Source organism: Oncorhynchus keta, chromosome 14 (genome assembly GCF_023373465.1).
Source record: "Oncorhynchus keta strain PuntledgeMale-10-30-2019 chromosome 14, Oket_V2, whole genome shotgun sequence".
Lineage (NCBI taxonomy): Eukaryota > Metazoa > Chordata > Actinopteri > Salmoniformes > Salmonidae > Oncorhynchus > Oncorhynchus keta.
This window is the reverse complement of record NC_068434.1, coordinates 25,892,061-25,917,334: the sequence shown is the minus strand read 5'-3', so window position 1 is coordinate 25,917,334 and position 25,274 is coordinate 25,892,061. Positions and strand designations below refer to the sequence as shown.

Genomic DNA, 25,274 nt, shown 5'->3' with positions numbered 1-25,274 from the left:
CTGCTCCGTGCTCCGTGCTCCGTGCTCCGTGCTCAGTGCTCCGTGCTCCGTGCTCCGTGCTCAGTGCTCCGTGCTCCGTGCTCAGTGCTCCGTGCTCCGTGCTCCGTGCTCCGTGCTCCGTGCTCCGTGCTCAGTGCTCCGTGCTCCGTGCTCCGTGCTCCGTGCTCAGTGCTCCGTGCTCCGTGCTCCGTGCTCCCTGCTCCGTGCTCCCTGCTCCGTGCTCCGTGCTCAGTGCTCCGTGCTCCGTGCTCCGTGCTCCGTGCTCCGTGCTCCTTGCTCCGTGCTCAGTGCTCCGTGCTCCTTGCTCCGTGCTCCGTGCTCAGTGCTCAGTGCTCCAGTGCTCTCAGTGCTCCGTGCTCCAGTGCTCAGTGCTCAGTGCTCAGTGCTCAGTGCTCCGTGCTCCTTGCTCCTGCTCAGTGCTCCGTGCTCCGTGCTCCGTGCTCAGTGCCGTGCTCCTTGTGCTCAGTGCTCAGTGCTCAGTGCTCAGTGCTCCTTGCTCCGTGCTCAGTGCTCCGTGCTCCCGTGCTCAGTGCTCCAGTGCTCAGTGCTCCGTGCTCAGTGCTCAGTGCTCCGTGCTCCGTGCTCCGTGCTCAGTCCGTGCTGCTCCGTGCTCCGTGCTCTCCGTGCTCCGTGTGCTCCTGCTCCGTGCTCCGTGCTCCGTGCTCCGTGCTCCGTGCTCCGTGCTCAGTGCTCCGTGCTGCTCAGTGTGCTCAGTGCTCCGTGCTCCGTGCTCAGTGCTCGTGCTCCGTGCTCAGTGCGTGCCAGTGCTCCGTGCTCCGTGCTCCGTGCTCCTTGCTCCGTGCTGCCAGTGCTCCTGCTCCCTGCTCCGTGCTCAGTGCTCCGTGCTCCTTGTGCTCCCGTGCTCCTTGCTCCGTGCTCCTTGCTCCTTGCTCAGTGCTCAGTGCTCCAGTGCTCCGTGCTCCGTGCTCAGTGCTCCGTGCTCCGTGCTCAGTGCTCCGTGCTCCGTGCTCCTTGCTCAGTGCCCGTGCTCCGTGCTCCGTGCTCCTGCTCCCCGTGCTCAGTGCTCCTTGTGCTCAGTGCTCCGTGCTCAGTGCTCAGTGCTCCTTGCTCCGTGCTCAGTGCTCCATGCTCAGTGCTCCGTGCTCCTTGCTCAGTGCTCCGTGCTCCTTGCTCCGTGCTCCAGTGCTCCGTGCTCAGTGCTCCGTGCTCAGTGCTCCTTGCTCCGTGCTCCGTGCTCCGTGCTCCGTGCTCCGTGCTCCGTGCTCCGTGCTCCGTGCTCCGTGCTCCGTGCTCCGTGCTCAGTGCTCCGTGCTCAGTGCTCCGTGCTCCGTGCTCCGTGCTCAGTGCTCCGTGCTCAGTGCTCCGTGCTCAGTGCTCCGTGCTCAGTGCTCAGTGCTGCTCAGTGCTCAGTGCTCCGTGCTCAGTGCTCCGTGCTCCGTGCTCAGTGCTCCGTGCTCCGTGCTCCGTGCTCAGTGCTCCACCGTGCTCCGTGCTCAGTGCTCCTTGCTCCGTGCTCAGTGCTCCGTGCTCCGTGCTCCGTGCTCCGTGCTCAGTGCTCAGTGCTCCTTGCTCTGCTCCGTGCTCGTGCTCCGTGCTGCCGTGCTCCGTGCTCCTTGCTCCGTGCTCCAGTGCTCCCTGCTCCGTGCTCCGTGCTCCCTGCTCCGTGCTCAGTGCTCCGTGCTCCGTGTGCTCCGTGTGCTCCGTGCTCAGTGCTCCGTGCTCCGTGCTCCGTGCTCCGTGCTCAGTGCTCCGTGCTCAGTGCTCCGTGCTCAGTGCTCCGTGCTCCGTGCTCAGTGCTCCGCTGCTCAGTGCTCCCGTGCTCCGTGCTCTCCGTGCTCCGTGCTCCGTGCTCAGTGCTCCGTGCTCCTTGCTCCGTGCTGCTCCTTGTGCTCCGTGCTCCGTGCTCCAGTGCTCCGTGCTCCTTGCTCCGTGCTCAGTGTGCTCAGTGCTCCCTGCTCCCTGCTCCGTGCTCAGTGCTCCGTGCTCGTGCTTGCTCCCGTGCTGCCCGTGCTCAGTGCTCCAGTGCTCAGTGCTCGTGCTCAGTGCGTGCCGTGCTCCGTGCTCCGTGCTCCGTGCTCCGTGCTCCGTGCTCCGTGCTCAGTGCTCCGTGCTCCGTGCTCCGTGCTCCTGCTCCGTGCTCCGTGCTCCGTGCTCCGTGTGCTCCGTGCTCAGTGCCCCGTGCTCAGTGCTCAGTGCTCCGTGCTCCTCCTTGCTCAGTGCTCCTCCTGTGCTCCTTGCTCCGTGCTCCGTGCTCCGTGCTCAGTGCCCGTGCTCCGTGCTCCGTGCCGTGCTCCTTGCTCCTTGCTCCGTGCTCAGTGCTCCGTGCTCCGTGCTCCGTGCTCCGTGCTCAGTGCTCCGTGCTGCTCCGTGCTCCGTGCTCCGTGCTCAGTGCTCGTGCTCAGTGCTCCGTGCTCCGTGCTCCGTGCTCCGTGCTCAGTGCTCCGTGCTCCAGTGCTCCGTGCTCAGTGCTCCGTGCTCAGTCCGTGCTCCGTGCTCCTTGCTCCGTGCTCCTTGCTCCGTGCTCAGTGCTCAGTGCTGCTCAGTGCTCCGTGCTCAGTGCTCAGTGCTCCGTGCTCAGTGCTCAGTGCTCCGTGCTCAGTGCTCAGTGCTCCGTGCTCCGTGCTCCGTGCTCCTTGCTCCTTGCTCCGTGCTCAGTGCTCCGTGCTCCGTGCTCCGTGTGCTCCAGTGCTCAGTGCTCAGTGCTCCGTGCTCAGTGCTCAGTGCTCCGTGCTCTCAGTGCTCAGTGTGCTCAGTGCTCCGTGCTCCTCAGTGCTCCGTGCTCCGTGCTCCGTGCTCCGTGCTCCGTGCTCCGTGCTCCGTGCTCCGTGCTCCGTGCTCAGTGCTCCGTGCTCCGTGCTGCTGCCAGTGCTCCGTGCTCTCGTGCTCCGTGCTCGTGCTCAGTGCTCAGTGCTCCGTGCTCCGTGCTCCGTGCTCCGTGCTCCGTGCTCCTTGCTCCGTGCTCCAGTGCTCCGTGCCAGTGCTCCGTGCTCCGTGCTCAGTGCCCCGTGCTCCTGCTGCTCCGTGCTCCGTGCTCCCTCAGTGCTCCTTGCCGTCCGTGCTCCGTGCTCCGTGCTCCTTGCTCCGTGCTCCGTGCTCCGTGCTCAGTGCTCCGTGCTCCGTGCTCCGTGCTCAGTGCTCCTTGTGCTCCGTGCTCCGTGCTCCGTGCTCCGTGCTCAGTGCTCCGTGCTCGTCCTGCTCCGTGCTCCGTGCTCCGTGCTCCGTGCTCCGTGCTCCTGCTCCGTGCTCCGTGCTCCGTGCTCCGTGCTCCGTGCTCAGTGCTCCTTGCTCAGTGCTCCGTGCTCAGTGCTCCGTGCTCAGTGCTCCCTGCTCCGTGCTCAGTGCTCAGTGCTCCGTGCTCCGTGCTCCGTGCTCCGTGCTCCGTGCTCCGTGCTCAGTGCTCCGTGCTCCGTGCTCAGTGCTCCGTGCTCAGTGCTCAGTGCTCCGTGCTCAGTGCTCAGTGCTCCGTGCTCCGTGCTCCGTGCTCCTTGCTCCGTGCTCAGTGCTCCCTGCTCCGTGCTCAGTGCTCCGTGCTCAGTGCTCCGTGCTCCTTGCTCCGTGCTCCTTGCTCCGTGCTCCTTGCTCCGTGCTCCGTGCTCCGTGCTCCCTGTGCAGGTGGAGCCAGTGTACTATTAAACACCCTGGCTCAGGATTCCTGACTGCTGGAACCCTATTCAGATGAATTCGTGTTAATAATGTGGTTTCATTGCCTTTATCGAATAAGGATAATCAGAGTAAGGCAGAAAACTACAACAAGGCTTGAGTGCCACATAATAGAAGTCTGATAGCAATAGAAGTAATAGTAGCGATTACCTTCCGTGAGTTTCAACATTGAGCCTTTCCTAGCAGTCTTCAGTATGCTGTTCTAACAGTGGACATGAACCCAAATGCACTCTCATGCATTTGACCTGTCCTAACCATGAAAAAGGCTCAGTGGACATCTCTCTGATAGTAGCATGCCTCTGCATAGCTCAGTGCCGCAGTACTTCAAGGTGTCTCCTGTGTATCTATCCATCGCTACTCTCAGGAGTGATGCAGTGTCTCCTGAACTCTGCTGATCAACAGAGTAATGTAGAGGAAGGACAGATTTACACTGAGACAACCATTATCCAAATAGTGTGTCTGTGTGTGTGTGCACGCACATAAACAATGATCTGATTCAGTGAAGGTTTGAGAATTAGGATAGGCCTTGGATCTTACATTACGGGAACTAGACTGTTGTTGTTAACCCCTTCACTGCCATTTACACTGCTCTGTAGTCTTCACAGCCAATCCATGGTCGTCCATGGATGGTATACTTACCACTCACTGATACAGCGCACCGGTCTGCTAAGTTTGTAGAGCTTACAATGCCAGGATAGTGGGTTCAATTCCCGGGACCACCCATAGGTAAAAGTCGCTTTGGATAAGAGTGTCAGCTAAATGGCATTTATTATCATAATTATTATTAATGCAAACCTGGAAATTATCAATGGAAATGATTGACCCACTTCTAGTTAAAGTTATTGTCATGCATGAGAATGAGTCATGCTAGATGATATTTTCAAAAGTTCTTTCCTGTTTGATTTTGACCCAGCTGTATGCTGCATAAGGTCTTGTCTTAAACAGTGTCTCTCTCCCAAACGCTGTTTTACGAGTCTGTAACTTATACAAATTCATGCACAATTGATGTAGTGTTGGCTCAACAAACATAGATGATTGGGGATATGAGAGATGAAAAGCTTTTCAGTGACAGGAGAAATAGAAACCCATGGCAAGATAGTCCTTCTGTAGCTCAGTTGGTAGAGCATGGCGCTTGTAACGCCAGGGTAGTGGGTTCGATTCCCGGGACCACCCATACATAGAATGTATGCACACATGACTGTAAGTCGCTTTGGATAAAAGCGTCTGCTAAATGGCATATATTATTATTATTATATTAGTCAGTACACGGAGATGATGTAATTCTGTGAACCAGTGAGAAAAAAAAGCTCGGCTAATTGGAAGAGAGATCCCTTTCACTGAATACATACACAGCACACATACTGACAGACTCTAACTGGGATAAGACAAGTGTTCTACCTCTCAGTGTTGTATTTGTGGATAGGTGGGTTTAATTCAGTTCTAGTACCTACCTAAAGTAAGCTTTATTTGACCACTTTGTCAGCAAATGTACCTTTGGCACAGACAAACCTGTCTAAAGAAGACTGAAAGGAAGGATAAATCTGTTCTGTAAGGCAGTGGGAAGAGGTATAGGCAAAGCTGTTGTGTTTTTCCCCCAGGACCATGGATTAGTCTCCCCATCCTAAGAGGTTACAGTAGAATTGTCACTCTCCCTGTCAGGGCTACACCTACTGTGTTTGAAGCGCCCAGATGGAGTGTGTCAGCAAGGGCGATAGGGAGACACTCCCTGTGTGAGTGTGTGTGTGCGCGCATGTGTGTGCGTGTGCGTGTGTTTGTGCATGTGTGTGTATATGCGTGTGTGTGTGTGAGTGTATTGAGTATATTCACATGAAAACTCTGAATCAGCTCTTCTGGCATGCACAAACCTATTGTATTCACCCCGTATTCCCTCTCTTTCTCTGACGCTTTCTAATCTGATCCCTTCCTTCCTGCCCCTGGCTCACTCCATCCTTCTCCATGGGTACCACTCAGCTCTGTGCTAAAGCCCTGGCCTAGTTCAGTTCTCCTGCTGACTTATGTTTAGGGCTGCCAGAGAGTTTCTGTGATCCAGTCAAGGACCTGGTGGACTGGTGACACTGAGGAACTAGGGCTCTGAGTCACAGCTCACTGACGAAACACCGCAAAGTCTTTTCCCACTTGAAATAGATTTTTTTTGTATTCTTCAAAGAGATTAAATGAGAGGTCCCTGTGGTGTCAGGTTTATTCAGTTGATGCAAATATGGCTAATGTGAGAACTTTCAATTAGCGTTCCGTTTATACATTTAATTTACTGTTTTGCCTTTTTCTTCCTCAATACCTAGGATATGTAATGAACTGTAATTGACAATGACAATTTAAAAAATATATGTATATTTAACCTTTATCAATCATCATTCACTTAAATATCAAACGCTTTTTGTATCTTATTAACGTTATAAAGGCGGTCCAAACTTAAATTGTGCTGAATATGACATTCTTTTGCCTTTCATATTAATGCACACTAAATTAGAGGATGCAACATTTAAAAAAATGTGTGTTACTGTAATGTTTCATGACTCATGAGGTGTCTTCCTGACACTTACTGTAGATGACAGGCGGACGTCCTTGGAGACACGCTTCAGGCACTTAGGGTTTGAATGAATGGAAACAGGAGGAGCACTTTGAATTGAAAGGGGACTGACGAGGTGCTGGCTGGTGCTGCTGATGCTATCTGCTGCACCTGTCATGTTCCATCGTCAGGGTGCTCTCACTCTCCCCAGGCACCGGGGTCATGCTACTTTTCATTAGCCTCTGCTAGTCCTAACCAGCCTGATAATCAGGACTGCTGCATGCCCCGTGACTCGGCCACGATGTGGAAAGGAAGGCTGCTAGCCGTATCTAATCATCATTCGACCCTTAGAGGACAAGGACACTAAATGACTTTGGCTAGTGCATGTTTCTCTGCCACAACGTTTCTTGTTCCATAAGTCTTTGTTCAAAAGACTCTGTTATACCGTATATCCTCTTCTGTCTATTCTTTGTACCACTCCGCCCCATCACTCCCTCTCTCATGTCTAATCTCTTTCTGGGATGCTTTCCATTTGTTCCTTTCTTGTCACCTTTTTGTCATTTATCCTTTTCCGTATATCTTTCACCTCTGCACTCCTCCATCCCTCTCTCTCATCCCTCGTTCCTCTCTCATCCCTCTGCAGGAGTATCATGCCCAGCTGGAGGAGATGCGCGTGGCCATCAGGCAGCTGGAGGAGGACCTGTCTGCGGCCCGTCGTCGTAGCGACCTGTATGAGTCGGAGCTGAAGGAGTCCCGTCAGACCAGCGAAGAGCTGAAGAGGAAAGCAGCAGACTGTCAACAAAGGATGCAGAAGGTGCTGTAACTATTCACTCTGATATTGATCTCTTGACTCTGACCCACATTCAGAGAACTTGAAAGGTATGTGTTGGTTTTGAAAGCAGGAGGTTTAACTGATTTTCTGGTTATTTTCACACAGGCCAAGGAGCAAGGAAAAACTGATACAGAGGAGCTTCTGTCAAAGCTGGAGAAGGTACATCTTCGGTCCATGTGGATCTCCTGTTGACGCCCTGGATGGTCATACAGTATATTTTCCTTAAAGTAATGTTCAGTGGTTAGGAGACAAATGATCCCATCATGAATGAAACCATGAAGATGGTTTGGGACTGAACTCATATGGATTGTGAAATATTTAGCTTAAAATGTTTTTCTCTCTATTTCTCTGTTTCAGACCAATGCTGAACAGCAAGTGAAAATTGAGGATCTCCAACATAAGCTTGCCAAGGTAGAATATTTTTGTTAAAAACTTAATAATAATTCATATTCAGCGTGTGCTTTAAGGGAAGAATAGATGCTTATCAAACACAGACATGCGAAAGTCCTCTCTCTCTGCTAATTATGTGTGTCAACTCCTCCATTGTCCTGTAAAGCAGATGTTGAATTGTGGCCTGAGAATAAAGTGACTGTATCTAAAATCATAATTTGTCAGTTTCTGCTTAATTGCCAGCTATCAAAATATTTTTCAGACAATGTTGGTTTCTCTACGTAATATGTTTTATAGCAATGACTACATTAAATTAAGACATTTTCAAAATAACTCTAAAGCCATTTCCTAATGGAATGGCTGTATGGGCACATATTTTAGAGGCACAATCAATCACATTTTCACCCAGTATTCTAGGCTATTCATGCATGCAACTACCAATAAAACCCGCAGAGCTTAAAATATGACAGTTTAAAGTTATGTAAATGTCAGATAGGTGACAGAAAGTCTTTGTTGTTCCCCGGCCAATAACACAGGCAGTGAAGGCGAGCAGTGAGACCACAGATCTCCTCTATAGTATCAGGGTGGCTAAGGAGCGCATGGAACATGAGCTGGAGATGCTTCAGACCAAGGAGGACTCCAGTGACAGCCTCCGGAGACGCCTAAGAGAGACAGAGGTATGCAGTACTGACTAGTGATGTGGCAGTCATGACATTTTGTCAGCCAGTGATTGTCTAGCAAATAATTGCCAATTGACCGTTAATTAGCATACACACATTTAGCATCTCCTGGCTTCCACGCAGCCTACATGTCACTGATGCAGACCTTTGAAACATCTACATTTTAAAAAGTCTAATAAATCCATGTAATTATAGCCTACAGCTTCACAACAAATCCCTTATTTATTTTATACAGGTCTAAAGAAATATGATATGACTAAAATGCAGTCTATTTCAGAAGAACATAATAGCGTACTCTGCGTTGTCCTTATGTTAGGCCCTGATCTGGCTATGCTATGTGGCTGTGTGCTACACTAGTTTATTTAGCAGACAAGATTTGCTTAGAATTCCGTGGCATTATTTTATATTGCTTTATAGTATGAATAATACAATAGAACAACGCTGAAGGAAATAGAAAGGATATTTTCTCCACAGCCATTCTGTGTTGAGCGGTTAACAAAAAAAACAGGTAATCCTATATGCATTTTTTATAGTTATTTTTGTAACTTTAGTTGTGATACAAATGTTAGGCTCTATGTTTTGATTTTTAATACATTCTAAGGCTGCATGATGCCACTAATGATTCATTTAAAAAAAAAGTTGCATGAAAGGCATGAGCTCTACTTTCTTTTTTTGCGCAGACACCATTCATCAGTCTTTCATTCACATTTTGACAAGCATTTGATAATGCCTCAAATTTCCCGACTGCATCCCCATTGTGTGGCCATGGTCGTTGTGCACTTGGGCTGAATATAATAATTATAATTCCCTTCTCCCCGCTGCGTGCACGGAGGCACCTCTCACTCACATGGCTTTCAGTCACGTGAGCTACAAGTGAAGACAGACACATCCGGGACGCAACTGCTGCGTGTCCTTGTGCAATTCCGAGGTGCATATTGAAGATATTGGAAGAACTGCCCAGATTTACTTTTTGTCAGTCAACAAGATGAGTAGGCCTAACGAACAGCAAAAGCACTAGCCTTTGCTAGCAAAAGCAACAACCTACTATCACCCATAGTACAAAAGTCGACTTATTCTATTTTGTGGGAAAATAAATATTCCAAACAGTCTGGGACAGTTGTGGGATGCGATAGATCCCAAATTAATACAACCACTAGCATCAAAAAAACGGTTTTAAGCAATGAGCCTGAGACAACCGAAGAGCACATTTAGCTTAAAAACTTCTCAAGGTTAGGGGGCACTATTTTGACGTCCGGATGAAAGTGTGCACAAAGTAAACTGCCTGCTACTCAGGCACATAAGCTAGGATATGCATATATATTTGTAGATTTGGATAGAAAACACTAAAGTTTATAAAACTGTTAAAGTTATGTCTGTGAGTATAACAGAACTTATTTGGCAGGCGAAATCCCGAGGACAAACCATCCAGGAATTTTTATTTTTGAGGTCACTCTCTTTTCAATTGGTTTTCTATGGGGAACTAGATTTCTAAGGCACTTGCTTGGTTCATATCGCTTCCACTGGATGTCAACAGTCTTTAAAAATTGGTGGATGTTTTTCCTTAGAGAAATGAAGAAGTAGGGCAGTTCAAAACGAGGGTCGAGTGAAGTGTACTGTTGTGGTTGGGGTGCGCGACCTGAAAGCTCGCGCCACTTTGTTTTTATCCGCTATTGAACACAGTTTATTCCGTCTTAAATTTGATTGATTATTTACGTTAAAAAATACCTAAAGTTGTATTAGGAAAGTTGTTTGAAATGTTTGGATCAAGATTACAGGTGACTTATTAGATATTTTGTAGTCATGTTGTGCGAGTTGGAACCGGAGTATTTTCAGAATCACCAAATAAATGGACATTTTGGGGATATAACAACAGAATTAATCGAACAAAAGGACCATTTGTGATGTTTAATGGACATATTGGAGTGCCAACAGAAGAAGATCTTCAAAGGTAAGGCATGAATTATATGTTATTTCTTACTTTTGTGTCGTGCCTGTCAGGATGAATTATGATTTTCATGTGTATGTTTGCTGGGGTGCTGTCCTCAGATAATAGCATGGTTTGCTTTTGCCGTAAAGCCTTTTTGAAATCTGACACTGTGGCTGGATTAACAAGAAGTTCATCTTTAATCCGATGTATAACACTTGTATGATTTATGAATTGTTATTATGATTATTTATGTTTTTGAATTTGGCGCGCTGCTATTTCACTGGGTGTTGTCAAATCAATCCCGGGCGCGTGAAGGGATCACTAAGAAGTTAAAATGTTGATAAACTATTAGACTGTCACATTATAAGTGCAGGAATGCGCACAGGGCAGTAGGCTGTAAGCGGGAATGTTCCATTAGCAGGAAAACGCCATTCTCAAAAGTGACCACAAATGCGATTATGCATGTAATGCCTTACTCTGGAAATTATCTTCCCCAAACTTGAAACTCATCTGCTGCTTATGTATGCCAGTTAGGCTCTACACCCCTAAAGCAGATTCATGTGGTTCATTTTAAGAAGTTATTTGGCCACTTTAGTTGTGATATAAACCGTATCAAAACATATAGGCATATGGGCTAGGCTACATGAGCTGTGCAACTATGATTTGAAAAAGTTGCAAAAAAAGCATGCGCTATTTGCCTTAAGCTGGGCATGTCATCTATGCACTTAAATAACGAATGGAGGACGTTTTTCTTGTGGTTCCTTTTCATGCCAGCCAAGTAGGCTATGCTCCTGTTGTAAAGAGAAGCAATGTGCTTAATGTGAGGAAGTTGAAAAAGTTGAAAAATAAATATAGTAGGCCTAGCTTATAGAAAGTTTATTGTAGCCTCCTCTTTTTTTAATAGAGACCATCACTCTTGTTTTCTAATGCAATTGTGTAGCCTATAGAAATGTTGCACAACATTAGCTCATGGGCTCTCACGAAGAGTTTGATTAGATTTTTGCATTGATGTCAGAGTAATTAGAGGGCAATAGAGTGCTGAGTACCAGGCAGTTAGCAAGTTTGGTAGTCTACCATCAGCAGCATCAAATGACCATCAGCAGCATCAGAGCTTGGAGAAGCCTAATTACCGTGACTAGACGGTCACATGGAATTTGACTGCCATCATGACTGGTGACCACGGGTGTGGCGGTAATGTGGTCACCATAACAACCCCAGTACTGACCCCACCACAACTACAACAACAAAGAAAGGATTCATTGAAAAAAAGAGAGCTGGATAAACCCACTTTTACTGGTGGCAGCAGACTTACTCTAGCCTGAGTGGTGGGTGTGTGTGTGTTTGTGTGCAGGATGGTAGGAGGACCGTGGAGAGCCAAGTGAAGAGGCTGGAGATAGTTGAGCGCAGGGAGAGTAAGCTGAAGGAGGACGTGCAGAGCAAGGCCCAGCAGATCCAGCAGATGACGGATCAAATCATGGTAAGGGGAGGGGAAAGAGGGGCCCTCAGCCCCCCTCTTGGCCCTCACAACTATGCCCTTCTTTGGAGTGATTATCACACAAGCCCTCCAGGACATATGTGTGTTCACTGCTCATACACACACTCGCTTAGATACACACACATACACTCCCTCACCTTATTATTCAGTCTGCGCCAAATCCTAACTTGAGATCTGCGTTCGTAAGTGTAATTTTCAAGCACCTCCCATTGACATCAGTGATGATCTCACATTAGGATTAAGCCCTCACTCTCTGGGGGTCATTCACAGCGTGGTTTCTCTCTGTTTCAGACCCAAAAGTGACAGATTGTGAACACAGATATTTTTTATTTTTTTGAATGTTTTTTTTTTTTTTGTGAATGTTTTTCCCCCTTTTTCCTCCCCAATGTCTTGGTATCCAACTGTTAGTAGCTACTATCTTGTCTCATCGCTACAACTCCCATACGGGCTCGGGAGAGACGAAGGTTGAAAGTCATGCGTCCTCCGATACACAACCCAACCAAGCCGCACTGCTTCTTAACATAGCGCGCATCCAACCCGGAAGCCAGCCGCACCAATGTGTCGGGAGGAAAGGCAACCTTTGTTGGCGCGCACTGCACCCGGCCCGCCACAGGAGTCGCTGGTGCGCGATGAGACAAGGATATCCCTACCGGCCAAGCTCTCCCTAACCCGGACAACGCTATGCCAATTGTGCGTCGCCCCACGGATCTCCCGGTCGCGGCCGGTTACGACAGAGCCTGGGCGGGAACCCAGAGTCTCTGGTGGCACAGCTATAATTTTTTATTGTGCCTGAGATTTTTTTGTGTACATTTTATCCTTGCTCTACTGCATAATATAATGGCATTGTGTCCTAATGTGAAAAGGCTGAATAAACAATGTACTCTAACGTGTTCGTTTGCATAGGACCTGGAGGAGAGTCTGCGTGAGAGCCAGTCCACAGCCCAACGCGTGGAGACCCATCTGGAGCACAAGGAGAAGCTTTATGAAGAGAAGATTAAGGTAGAGCTCCAGAGCCTCAACGTCTCTCTCCTGTTTAGCACACCCATTCAGGAGAGTATCATATTAAGGACTACTGGTGTATTCACACTGTTAGGGGATGTTGTCGGCTTTAACTAGGGCCGAGAGTTTTTCCTGGGCAGGTCCCTTGGTCACGAAAACTCTGACTTGGCCTTGTTCCTGAGCTGTAGCCTCGTTGATATTGTGTTGTCTCTCTTATATTAACCAGGTTCTGGAGAACCAGATGAAGGCAGGCATGGCAGATAAGGAGATGCTGGAATCCAGTCAGAGCAAGTATGAGGAGGAGGTCCAGGAGAAGTGCAGCATCATCAGTGAGCAGAAGGCGGTAAGAGCTGGCCAGCCAAGTTAGGATGTGGCCAGGCCTATTTTCACATTACACTGAATTGGTTTATTTTTCACATTAATCACACTGACTTGGTTTATTTCAAACTCGCAAGAACTTGTTGCAAGGCAACTGTCATATATTGGACATGTACTGTTTTGTTTTGACAATAGTAGTGAGCATTTTATAAATTAGGTAACATTATGAATGTACTGCAAATTGTCAGACATGTTGAGGTTGCATGTAAATGTGTGTTGAAACTTGACTCTTCTGTCCATCCCAGACCATAAATGCCATGGACTCAAAGATGGCCAGCCTGGAGCAGAGGATTACTGAGCTATCTGAGGCCAACAAACTGGCAGCCAACAGCAGCATCTACACCCAGAAGAACATGTGAGTGTTGTGGACTAGTTAGTTAGTTAGTTGGTTAATTAGTTAGGAGGATTCGCCACACAGTGATACTGACTGTGCTGCGTGTTTGTTTATCTGTCTGGGCCTGACAGGAAAGCCCAGGAGGAGATGATCTCGGAGCTGAGACAACAAAAGTTCTACCTGGAGTCTCAGGCTGGGAAACTAGAGGCCCAGAACGCCAAGCTGGAAGAGCACCTGGAGAAGATGAGTCAGCAGGAGCAGAGCAACAAGAGCCGAGTGCTGGAGCTGGAGAACAGGCTGAGAGAGGTGAGGAGAGAAGGAGGAGAGGGGGAGGTGAGGAGGGCAGGGAAGGAAGGAGAGGACAGAATGGTTAGTGTCACAGGAAGGAGGAGAGGGGAGTGCAGGAAGGAGCCAGAAGAGCTGTCGGGGGTTGGCATAGAGAGATGCCAGATAGAGGGTCATGTAGGGTGAAATGTCGGTAGTTGTTTTGCCAGATCAGCATCTCTCTGATTATCTCATGTCTCTGGGTGACTCACCTCTCTGATTCTATAATTCCTCTGGATGACTATACTCTCTGACTCTATAATTCCTCTGGATGACTATACTCTCTGACTCTATAATTCCTCTGGATGACTATACTCTCTGACTATAATTCCTCTGGGTGACTCTATTCTCTGATTCTATAATTCCTCTGGATGACTCTACTCTCTGACTCTATAATTCCTCTGGATGACTCTACTCTCTGATTCTGTAATTCCTCTGGATGACTCTACTCTCTGACTCTATAATTCCTCTGGATGACTCTACTCTCTGATTCTGTAATTCCTCTGGATGACTCTACTCTCTGACTCTATAATTCCTCTGGGTGACTCTATTCTCTGATTCTATAATTCCTCTGGATGACTCTACTCTCTGACTCTATAATTCCTCTGGATGACTCTACTCTCTGATTCTGTAATTCCTCTGGATGACTCTACTCTCTGACTCTATAATTCCTCTGGATGACTCTACTCTCTGATTCTGTAATTCCTCTGGATGACTCTACTCTCTGACTCTATAATTCCTCTGGGTGACTCTATTCTCTGATTCTATAATTCCTCTGGATGACTCTACTCTCTGACTCTATAATTCCTCTGGATGACTCTACTCTCTGATTCTATAATTCCTCTGGATGACTATACTCTCTGACTCTATAATTCCTCTGGATGACTCTATTCTCTGATTCTATAATTCCTCTGGATGACTATACTCTCTGACTCTATAATTCCTCTGGATGACTCTACTCTCTGACTCTATAATTCCTCTGGATGACTCTATTCTCTGATTCTGTAATTCCTCTGGATGACTATACTCTCTGACTCTATAATTCCTCTGGATGACTCTACTCTCTGACTCTATAATTCCTCTGGATGACTCTACTCTCTGATTCTGTAATTCCTCTGGATGACTATACTCTCTGACTCTATAATGCCTCTGGATGACTCTATTCTCTGATTCTATAATTCCTCTGGATGACTATACTCTCTGACTCTATAATTCCTCTGGATGACTCTATTCTCTGATTCTATAATTCCTCTGGATGACTATACTCTCTGACTCTATAATTCCTCTGGATGACTCTATTCTCTGATTCTATAATTCCTCTGGATGACTCTACTCTCTGACTCTATAATTCCTCTGGATGACTATACTCTCTGATTCTGTAATTCCTCTGGATGACTCTATTCTCTGATTCTATAATTCCTCTGGATGACTATACTCTCTGACTCTATAATTCCTCTGGATGACTCTATTCTCTGATTCTATAATTCCTCTGGATGACTATACTCTCTGACTCTATAATTCCTCTGGATGACTCTACTCTCTGATTCTGTAATTCCTCTGGATGACTCTATTCTCTGATTCTATAATTACTCTGGATGACTCTACTCTCTGATTCTATAATTCCTCTGGATGACTATACTCTCTGACTCTATAATTCCTCTGGGTGACTCTATTCTCTGATTCTATAATTCCTCTGGATGACTATACTCTCTGACTCTATAATTCCTCTGGGTGACTCTATTCTCTGATTCTATAATTCCTCTGGATGACTCTACTCTCTGATTCTATAATTCCTCTGGATGACTATACTCTCTGACTCTATAATTCCTCTGGATGACTCTATTCTCTGATTCTATAATTCCTCTGGATGACTCTACTCTCTGATTCTGTAATTCCTCTGGATGACTCTATTCTCTGATTCTATAATTCCTCTGGATGACTATACTCTCTGACTCTATAATTCCTCTGGATGACTCTATTCTCTGATTCTATAATTCCTCTGGATGACTATACTCTCTGACTCTATAATTCCTCTGGATGACTCTATTCTCTGATTCTATAATTCCTCTGGATGACTCTACTCTCTGATTCTGTAATTCCTCTGGATGACTCTATTCTCTGATTCTATAATTCCTCTGGATGACTATACTCTCTGACTCTATAATTCCTCTGGATGACTCTATTCTCTGATTCTATAATTCCTCTGGATGACTCTACTCTCTGATTCTATAATTCCTCTGGATGACTCTACTCTCTGACTCTATAATTCCTCTGGATGACTACTCTCTGACTCTATAATTCTCTGATTCTCTATAATTCCTCTGGATGACTCTGACTCTATAATTCTCTGGATGACTCTATTTCTATGAATTCTGATTCTCTGGATGACTACTCTCTACTCCTCTGACTCTATAATTCCTCTGATGATGACTCTATAATTCCTCTGGATGATTCTCTGATTCTATAATTCCTCTGGATGACTCTACTCTCTGATTCTGTAATTCCTCTGGATGACTCTATTCTCTGATTCTATAATTCCTCTGGATGACTGTACTCTCTGATTCTATAATTCCTCTGGATGACTATACTCTCTGACTCTATAATTCCTCTGGGTGACTCTATTCTCTGATTCTATAATTCCTCTGGATGACTATACTCTCTGACTCTATAATTCCTCTGGGTGACTCTATTCTCTGATTCTATAATTCCTCTGGATGACTCTACTCTCTGATTCTATAATTCCTCTGGATGACTCTACTCTCTGACTCTATAATTCCTCTGGGTGACTCTATTCTCTGATTCTGTAATTCCTCTGGATGACTCAACTCTCTGACTCTATAATTCCTCTGGATAACTCATGACTCTACTCTCTGACTCTATAATTCCTCTGGATGACTCTGTTCTCTGATTCTATAATTCCTCTGGATGACTCTATTCTCTGATTCTATAATTCCTCTGGATGACTCTGACTCTCTGACTCTATAATTCCTCTGGGTGACTCTATTCTCTGATTCTGATAATTCATCTAATTCCTCTGGATGACTCTACTCTCTGACTCTATAATTCCTCTGGATGACTCTATTCTCTGACTCTATAATTCCTCTGGATGTGACTCTATTCTCTGATTCTATAATTCCTCTGGATGACTCTATTCTCTGACTCTATATTCTCTGACTCTATAATTCCTCTGGATGACTCTGACTCTGACTCTATAATTCCTCTGGATGACTCTACTCTCTGACTCTATAATTCCTCTGGATGACTCTACTCTCTGATTCTATAATTCTATAATTCCTCTGGATGACTCTATTCTCTGATTCTATAATTCATCTGGATGACTCTATCTCTGACTCTATAATTCCTCTGGATGACTCTACTCTCTGACTCTATAATTCCTCTGTAATTCATCTGACTCTACTCTCTGATTCTATAATTCCTCTGGGTGACTCAACTCTCTGACTCTATAATTCCTCTGGATGACTCTACTCTCTGATTCTATAATTCATCTGGATGAATCTATTCTCTGATTCTATTCTCTGTAATTCCTCTGATGATGACTCTATTCTCTGATTCTGATGACTCTATTCTCTGATTCTGTAAATCCTCTGGATGACTCTACTCTCTGATTCTATAATTCCTCTGGATGACTATACTCTCTGACTCTATAATTCCTCTGGGTGACTCTATTCTCTGATTCTATAATTCCTCTGGATGACTATACTCTCTGACTCTATAATTCCTCTGGGTGACTCTATTCTCTGATTCTATAATTCCTCTGGATGACTCTACTCTCTGATTCTATAATTCCTCTGGATGACTATACTCTCTGACTCTATAATTCCTCTGGGTGACTCTATTCTCTGATTCTATAATTCCTCTGGATGACTATACTCTCTGACTCTATAATTCCTCTGGATGACTCTATTCTCTGATTCTATAATTCCTCTGGATGACTCTACTCTCTGATTCTGTAATTCCTCTGGATGACTCTATTCTCTGACTCTATAATTCCTCTGGATGACTCTATTCTCTGATTCTATAATGCCTCTGGGTGACTCTATTCTCTGATTCTATAATTCCTCTGGATGACTATACTCTATAATTCCTCTGGATGACTATACTCTCACTCTCTGACTCTATAATTCCTCTGGATGACTCTATTCTCTGATTCTATAATTCCTCTGGATGACTATACTCTCTGACTCTATAATTCCTCTGGATGACTCTATTCTCTGATTCTATAATTCCTCTGGATGACTCTACTCTCTGATTCTGTAATTCCTCTGGATGACTCTATTCTCTGATTCTATAATTCCTCTGGATGACTATACTCTCTGACTCTATAATTCCTCTGGATGACTCTATTCTCTGATTCTATAATTCCTCTGGATGACTCTACTCTCTGATTCTGTAATTCCTCTGGATGACTCTATTCTCTGATTCTATAATTCCTCTGGATGACTATACTCTCTGACTATAATTCCTCTGGATGACTCTATTCTCTGATTCTATAATTCCTCTGGATGACTCTACTCTCTGACTCTATAATTCCTCTGGGTGACTCTATTCTCTGATTCTGTAATTCCTCTGGATGACTCAACTCTCTGACTCTATAATTCCTCTGGATGACTCTGTTCTCTGATTCTATAATTCCTCTGGATGACTCTACTCTCTGATTCTATAATTCCTCTGGACTCTATAATGACTCTACTCTCTGACTCTATAATTCCTCTGGATGACTCTATTCTCTGATTCTATAATTCCTCTGGATGACTACTCTCTGACTCTATAATTCCTCTGGATGACTCTATAATTCCTCTGGGTGACTCTATTCTCTGATTCTGTAATTCCTCTGGGTGACTCTATTCTCTGACTCTATAATTCCTCTGGATGACTCTACTCTCTGACTCTATAATTCCTCTGGATGACTCTACTCTCTGACTCTATAATTCCTCTGGATGACTCTACTCTCTGACTCTATAATTCCTCTGGATGACTCTATTCTCTGATTCTGTAATTCATCTGGATGACTCTACTCTCTGACTCTATAATTCCTCTGGATGACTCTACTCTCTGACTCTATAATTCCTCTGGGTGACTCTATTCTCTGATTCTGTAATTCCTCTGGGTGACTCTATTCTCTGACTCTATAATTCCTCTGGATGACTCTATTCTCTGATTCTGTAATTCCTCTGGATGACTCAACTCTCTGACTCTATAATTCCTCTGGATGACTCTACTCTCTGATTCTGTAATTCATCTGGATGAATCTATTCTCTGATACTGTAATTCCTCTGGATGACTCTATTCTCTGATTCTGTAATTCCTCTGGATGACTCTATTCTCTGATTCTATAATTCCTCTGGGTGACTATATTCTCTGATTCTATAATTCCTCTGGATGACTCTATTCTCTGATTCTGTAATTCCTCTGGATGACTCTATTCTCTGATTCTGTAATTCCTCTGGGTGACTCTATTCTCTGATTCTATAATTCCTCTGGGTGACTCTATTCTCTGATTCTATAATTCCTCTGGATGACTATATTCTCTGATTCTGTAATTCCTCTGGATGACTCAACTCTCTGACTCTATAATTCCTCTGGATGACTCTATTCTCTGATTCTGTAATTCCTCTGGATGACTATACTCTCTGACTCTATAATTCCTCTGGGTGACTCTATTCTCTGATTCTGTAATTCATCTGGATGACTCTACTCTCTGACTCTATAATTCCTCTGGATGACTCTACTCTCTGACTCTATAATTCCTCTGGGTGACTCTATTCTCTGATTCTGTAATTCCTCTGGGTGACTCTATTCTCTGACTCTATAATTCCTCTGGATGACTCTACTCTCTGACTCTATAATTCCTCTGGATGACTCTATTCTCTGATTCTGTAATTCCTCTGGATGACTCAACTCTCTGACTCTATAATTCCTCTGGATGACTCTACTCTCTGATTCTGTAATTCATCTGGATGACTCTATTCTCTGATTCTGTAATTCCTCTGGATGACTCTATTCTCTGATTCTGTAATTCCTCTGGATGACTCTATTCTCTGATTCTATAATTCCTCTGGGTGACTCTATTCTCTGATTCTATAATTCCTCTGGATGACTCTATTCTCTGATTCTGTAATTCCTCTGGATGACTCTATTCTCTGATTCTGTAATTCCTCTGGGTGACTCTATTCTCTGATTCTATAATTCCTCTGGGTGACTCTATTCTCTGATTCTATAATTCCTCTGGATGACTATATTTTCTCTGATTCTGTAATTCCTCTGGATGACTCAACTCTCTGACTCTATAATTCCTCTGGATGACTCTATTCTCTGATTCTGTAATTCCTCTGGATGACTATACTCTCTGACTCTATAATTCCTCTGGATGACTCTATTCTCTGATTCTATAATTCCTCTGGATGACTCTATTCTCTGATTCTGTAATTCCTCTGGATGACTATACTCTCTGATTCTGTAATTCCTCTGGATGACTCAACTCTCTGACTCTCCTTCCTCTGGATGACTCTATTCTCTGATTCTGTAATTCCTCTGGATGACTATACTCTCTGACTCTATAATGCCTCTGGGTGACTCTATTCTCTGATTCTATAATTCCTCTGGATGACTATACTCTCTGACTCTATAAATCCTCTGGATGACTCTATTCTCTGATTCTATAATTCCTCTGGATGACTATACTCTCTGACTCTATAATTCCTCTGGATGACTCTACTCTCTGATTCTGTAATTCCTCTGGATGACTCTATTCTCTGATTCTATAATTCCTCTGGATGACTCTACTCTCTGATTCTATAATTCCTCTGGATGACTCTACTCTCTGACTCTATAATTCCTCTGGATGACTATACTCTCTGACTCTATAATTCCTCTGGATGACTCTATTCTCTGATTCTATAATTCCTCTGGATGACTATACTCTCTGACTCTATAATTCCTCTGGATGACTCTACTCTCTGATTCTGTAATTCCTCTGGATGACTCTATTCTCTGATTCTATAATTCCTCTGGATGACTCTACTCTCTGATTCTATAATTCCTCTGGATGACTCTATTCTCTGATTCTATAATTCCTCTGGATGACTCTACTCTCTGATTCTATAATTCCTCTGGATGACTATACTCTCTGACTCTATAATTCCTCTGGGTGACTCTACTCTCTGATTCTATAATTCCTCTGGATGACTCTACTCTCTGACTCTATAATTCCTCTGGGTGACTCTATTCTCTGATTCTGTAATTCCTCTGGATGACTCAACTCTCTGACTCTATAATTCCTCTGGATGACTCTATTCTCTGATTCTATAATTCCTCTGGATGACTCTACTCTCTGATTCTATAATTCCTCTGGATGACTCTACTCTCTGACTCTATAATTCCTCTGGGTGACTCTATTCTCTGATTCTGTAATTCCTCTGGATGACTCAACTCTCTGACTCTATAATTCCTCTGGATGACTCTATTCTCTGATTCTATAATTCCTCTGGATGACTCTATTCTCTGATTCTATAATTCCTCTGGGTGACTCCACTCTCTGACTCTATAATTCCTCTGGGTGACTCATCTCTCTGACTCTTTCTTTCACTGCTTGACTCGTCTCTCTGACTCTCTCCTTCCTCTGGGTGACTCATCTCTTTGCCTCTCTCCTTCCTCTGGGTGACTCAACTTTTTGACTCTGTCATCACTCTGGGTTACACAACTCTTTGACTCTCTCGTTCCTCTGGGTGACTCATCTCTCTGACTCTCTCCTTCCTCAGCCTCACCCCTTTCTGTCTCTCCCTTCTCTCTGTGTGTCCGTTATGTCGTTAGATGGGCCTTGAGCATGAGGAGCAGAAGCTGGAGATCAAGCGTCAGGTGACGGAGCTGACTCTGTCGTTACAGGAGAGGGTTTCTCAGATCAGTGGGCTACAAGCGGCACGCCAATCCCTGGAGAGGCAGCTGCAGCAGGCCAAATCAGAGCTCGAGGACACCACCGCTGAGGCTGAGGAGGAAATCTGTGTTCTTAGAGTGAGTGCAAGAGGGACATACATACTGTAACAGTTTATTGTTATTACTCATGTTATTACATATGCTATGATGAAGTACTGTAGTACAGCCACCAAACCTGTCCCTCTCTCTATCTGTCTGGTAGGCCCACCGAGACGAGATCCAGCGCAAGTATGATGCCCTCAGAGACAGCTGTGCGGTATGCCACCTCTCTCTCTCTGTTTTCAATGAGTCTTGTATTAAGGTTGATGTTATGAAAAATGTATACCCAGTCTATTCTTTTTTGAAGAAATGAAGGGTATTCCATGTGAGAAATTGCCAAGAAACGGAAGATCTCGTACAATGCTGTGTACTACTCCCTTCACAAAACAGTGCAAACTGGCTCTAAACAGAATAGAAAGAGGAGTGGGAGGTCCCGGTGCACAACTGAGCAAGAGGGCAAGTACATTAGAGTGTCTAGTTTGAGAAACAGATGCCTCAAAAGTCCTCAACTGGCAGCTTCATTAAATAGTACCCGCAAAACACCAGTCTCAATGTCAACAGTGAAGAGGCGCCTCTGGGATGCTGGCCTTCTAGGCAGAGTTGTAAAGAAAAAAACATCTCAGACTGGCCAATAAAAAGAAAAGTTTAAGATTGGCAAAAGAACACAGACACTGGACAGAGGAACTCTGCCTAGAAGGCCAGCATCGCCTCTTCACTGTTGACGTTGAGACTGGTGTTTTGCGAGTACTATTTAACGAAGCTGCCAGTTGAGGACTTGTGAGGCGTCTATCATTCAGGCCAAAGAGTTCAAGCTTGGTTTAATCAGACCAGAGAAATTTGTTTCTCATGGTCTGAGAGTCATTTAGGTACCTTTTGGCAAATTCCAAGCAGGCTTTCATATGCCTTTTACTGAGGAGTAGCTTCCGTCTGGCCACTCTACGATAAAGGCCTGATTGGTTGAGTGCTGCAGAGATGGTTGTCCTTCTGGAAAGTTCTCCTGGTATCGAACCCCAGGCTGTAGTGACTCCGCAGTGCCTTAGAACGATGCAACACTCGGGAGGCTCACATTTCTTCCATGTAAGAATGATGGAGGCCACTGTGTTCTTGGGGACATTCAATGCTGCAGACATTTTTTTCAATGCTCTGACATGCACTGTCAACTGTGGGACTTTATATAGACAGGTGTGTTCCTTTCCAAATCATGTCCAATCAATTGAATTTACCACAGGTGGACTCCAAGATCATCTCAAGGATGATCAATCGAAACAGGATACACCTGAGCTCAATTTCGAGACTCATAGCAAAGGGTCTGAAAATGTTTGAAAAAGGGAAGGGGTCTGAATACTTTCCGAATACACTGTACATCAATACATCTTGCAGTAGTATACATTCAAATGATATAATATTGTGTAGAAGCTGGCAATGAGCCTAGTATAATATGTCTCCCACCCTCCTTCCCTCAGGTGATCACAGACCTGGAGGAGCAGCTGACCCAGCTGACCCAGGAGAACTCTGAGCTGAACCGTCAGAACTTCTACCTGTCCAAGCAGCTGGACGAGGCCACGGACGAGACAGAGGAACGCCTGCATCTGGGTCAGGATGTGGACTGCCTCCGCCACGAGGTGGCTGACCGCGAGATGCACCTCAACAACCAAAAACAGGTGTGATTCGGGTTGCAAAATTTTGCAAACTTTCAATACACTTCTTGGTTTTCCCAAAATCCCTGTTCTGAGGATCGCGGAATCAGGAGGGAATAAGTAGGAGATCTGGTATCCTTCAACCAGGATTTCTGGAAAACCAGGGAATTTATTGAAAGTTCACATAATTTTGCAACCCTAGGTGTGACACATACACTCACTCATGACCATAGGTACATAGTACCGTATAGAACAAACACACTCTAACATGTTAACATAATTGGGATAATAGAGAGCTCTCTCTCTATATATTTTTCTCTTTCTTTCACAGACATTTCATTTCACATACCCCCAAACACACAAACTGACACACACATCTCTCCATACTCCTCAACAATCAATTGTAGATTACACAGACTTGCACACACACACACACACACACACACACACACACACACACACACACACACACACACACACACACACACACACACACACACACACACACACACACACACACACACACACACAAACACAAACACAAACACACACACACACACACACACACACACACACACACACACACACACACACACACACACACACACACACACACACACACACACACACACACACACACACACACACACTATACCAGCTAATGTGATTGAGTGGAGAGAGTATAAATCAGGCAGAAGATACTTGACTGTTCTTTTGTTATGTATCTCCAGCTCAGGAGAGGAGAGGAGAGGGGGAGGGAGGGAGGGAGGAGGGAGAGGGGGGTAGGGAGGAAGGAAGGCTGGAAGAAAGGGGAGGGGAGGGGGAGGGGGAGGCTGTGTGATGCTGTGCTCTGCCCCTGTGGGATGGGGTGTGTGTAGGCGTTCAGTAGCTAGAGCTCTGTATCTCTGTCCTAGCTAGTGGTTGTGTAACCAGGGATGGAAGTCATAGAGGGATCCGACCATGAGTGGGAGGGATGTGTCATCCACATCGTTCCCAGGTCATGTCAACCCTGGATGGGTGGACTTCAGAGGACCATGGTGCTGCTGCAGCTATATTTTTATCCCAGTGTTTGTCTCAAGCAAAGGAAATAGGAAATATACAGACATAGCTCAGTATGTGCCCTATCTCTCAAAGTTACTTGTATCTATTTTTAACTGTGGAGCACAACCCATTGAATGTCAATGTTCCTGATGATCAGAATCTGACATTACTGATGTTGGTTTGGGATACTATGTCCATTACTCAGAGGGCTGACTTCAGAACAGTCATCATTAAGACCACAAAACTCTATTGAAAGTACCTTAAATAGTTGTCTCATGTAAGTTCATCTCTTACAATCTCTCTAAGATGTTCATGTTGTCCGTTAGAACAGACCAGTTGAACAGTAGAATAGCATGACTTCTATTCGTAACCCCTCCTATGTTTTCCATGTTCTGTGTTAGAACATTGAGACACTGAAGACCACGTGCACCATGCTGGAGGAGCAGGTCCTGGAGCTGGAGACTCTGAATGATGAGCTGCTGGAGAAGGAGAGGCAATGGGATGCCTGGAGGGGAGCCCTGGAGGAAGAGAAGAACCAGGCTGAGAGGAGGACCAGGGAGATCCAGAGACTGCTGGACAACGAGAAGCAGAACAGGTAACACACACACACAACATACATAAACACACAAACACACACTCATATGGTCCCCTCTTTTATTCCTCTTCAGGCTACGTGCTGACCTGCGCAACTCGGAGGCTCGTCAGTCTATTGAGCAGGCAGTGAAGGAGCACAAGGCTGAGATTCTGGCCCTGCAGGAGGCCCTCAAGGACCAGAAACTCAAAGCAGAGAGCCTCTCTGACACAGTGAGCCTTATGTGTCTGTCTGTCTTTCTGTCTATCTCTCTGTCTGAAGCAGACCCGTACATCCTGTCTCTGTCCCTCTAGCTGAATGACCTGGAGAAGAAGCATGCCATGCTGGAGATGAATACAAGGAGTCTGCAGCAGAAGCTGGAGACTGACAGTGAGCAGAAGCAGAGGCTGCTGGATGACGTAGGCTACGTTTTTCTTATTCTGCCCGTTATATATTTGAGTTATTTATATCATATGGGGTGGCAGGGTAGCCTAGTGGTTAGAGCGTTGGACTAGTAACCGGAAGGTTG

The 25,274-nt window shown here is 45.6% G+C and overlaps 1 protein-coding gene across 2 annotated transcripts in view; it reads left to right on the top strand.

The window, feature by feature from the left end:
• The window catches only part of LOC118394047 (citron rho-interacting kinase-like), a 128,766-nt gene that overhangs the window by 67,310 nt on the left and 36,182 nt on the right, over positions 1–25,274 (top strand). For both annotated transcript variants that reach the window (XM_052461404.1, XM_052461403.1), the window contains 15 exons: positions 6,792–6,962; positions 7,086–7,139; positions 7,338–7,391; positions 7,907–8,047; positions 11,329–11,454; positions 12,376–12,471; positions 12,698–12,814; positions 13,095–13,204; positions 13,315–13,489; positions 21,338–21,535; positions 21,660–21,713; positions 22,960–23,157; positions 24,576–24,769; positions 24,843–24,978; positions 25,060–25,164. In XM_052461404.1, the coding sequence (XP_052317364.1) occupies positions 6,792–6,962; positions 7,086–7,139; positions 7,338–7,391; positions 7,907–8,047; positions 11,329–11,454; positions 12,376–12,471; positions 12,698–12,814; positions 13,095–13,204; positions 13,315–13,489; positions 21,338–21,535; positions 21,660–21,713; positions 22,960–23,157; positions 24,576–24,769; positions 24,843–24,978; positions 25,060–25,164 (1,929 nt within the window). The remainder of the gene's footprint in view (positions 1–6,791; positions 6,963–7,085; positions 7,140–7,337; positions 7,392–7,906; positions 8,048–11,328; positions 11,455–12,375; positions 12,472–12,697; positions 12,815–13,094; positions 13,205–13,314; positions 13,490–21,337; positions 21,536–21,659; positions 21,714–22,959; positions 23,158–24,575; positions 24,770–24,842; positions 24,979–25,059; positions 25,165–25,274) is intronic.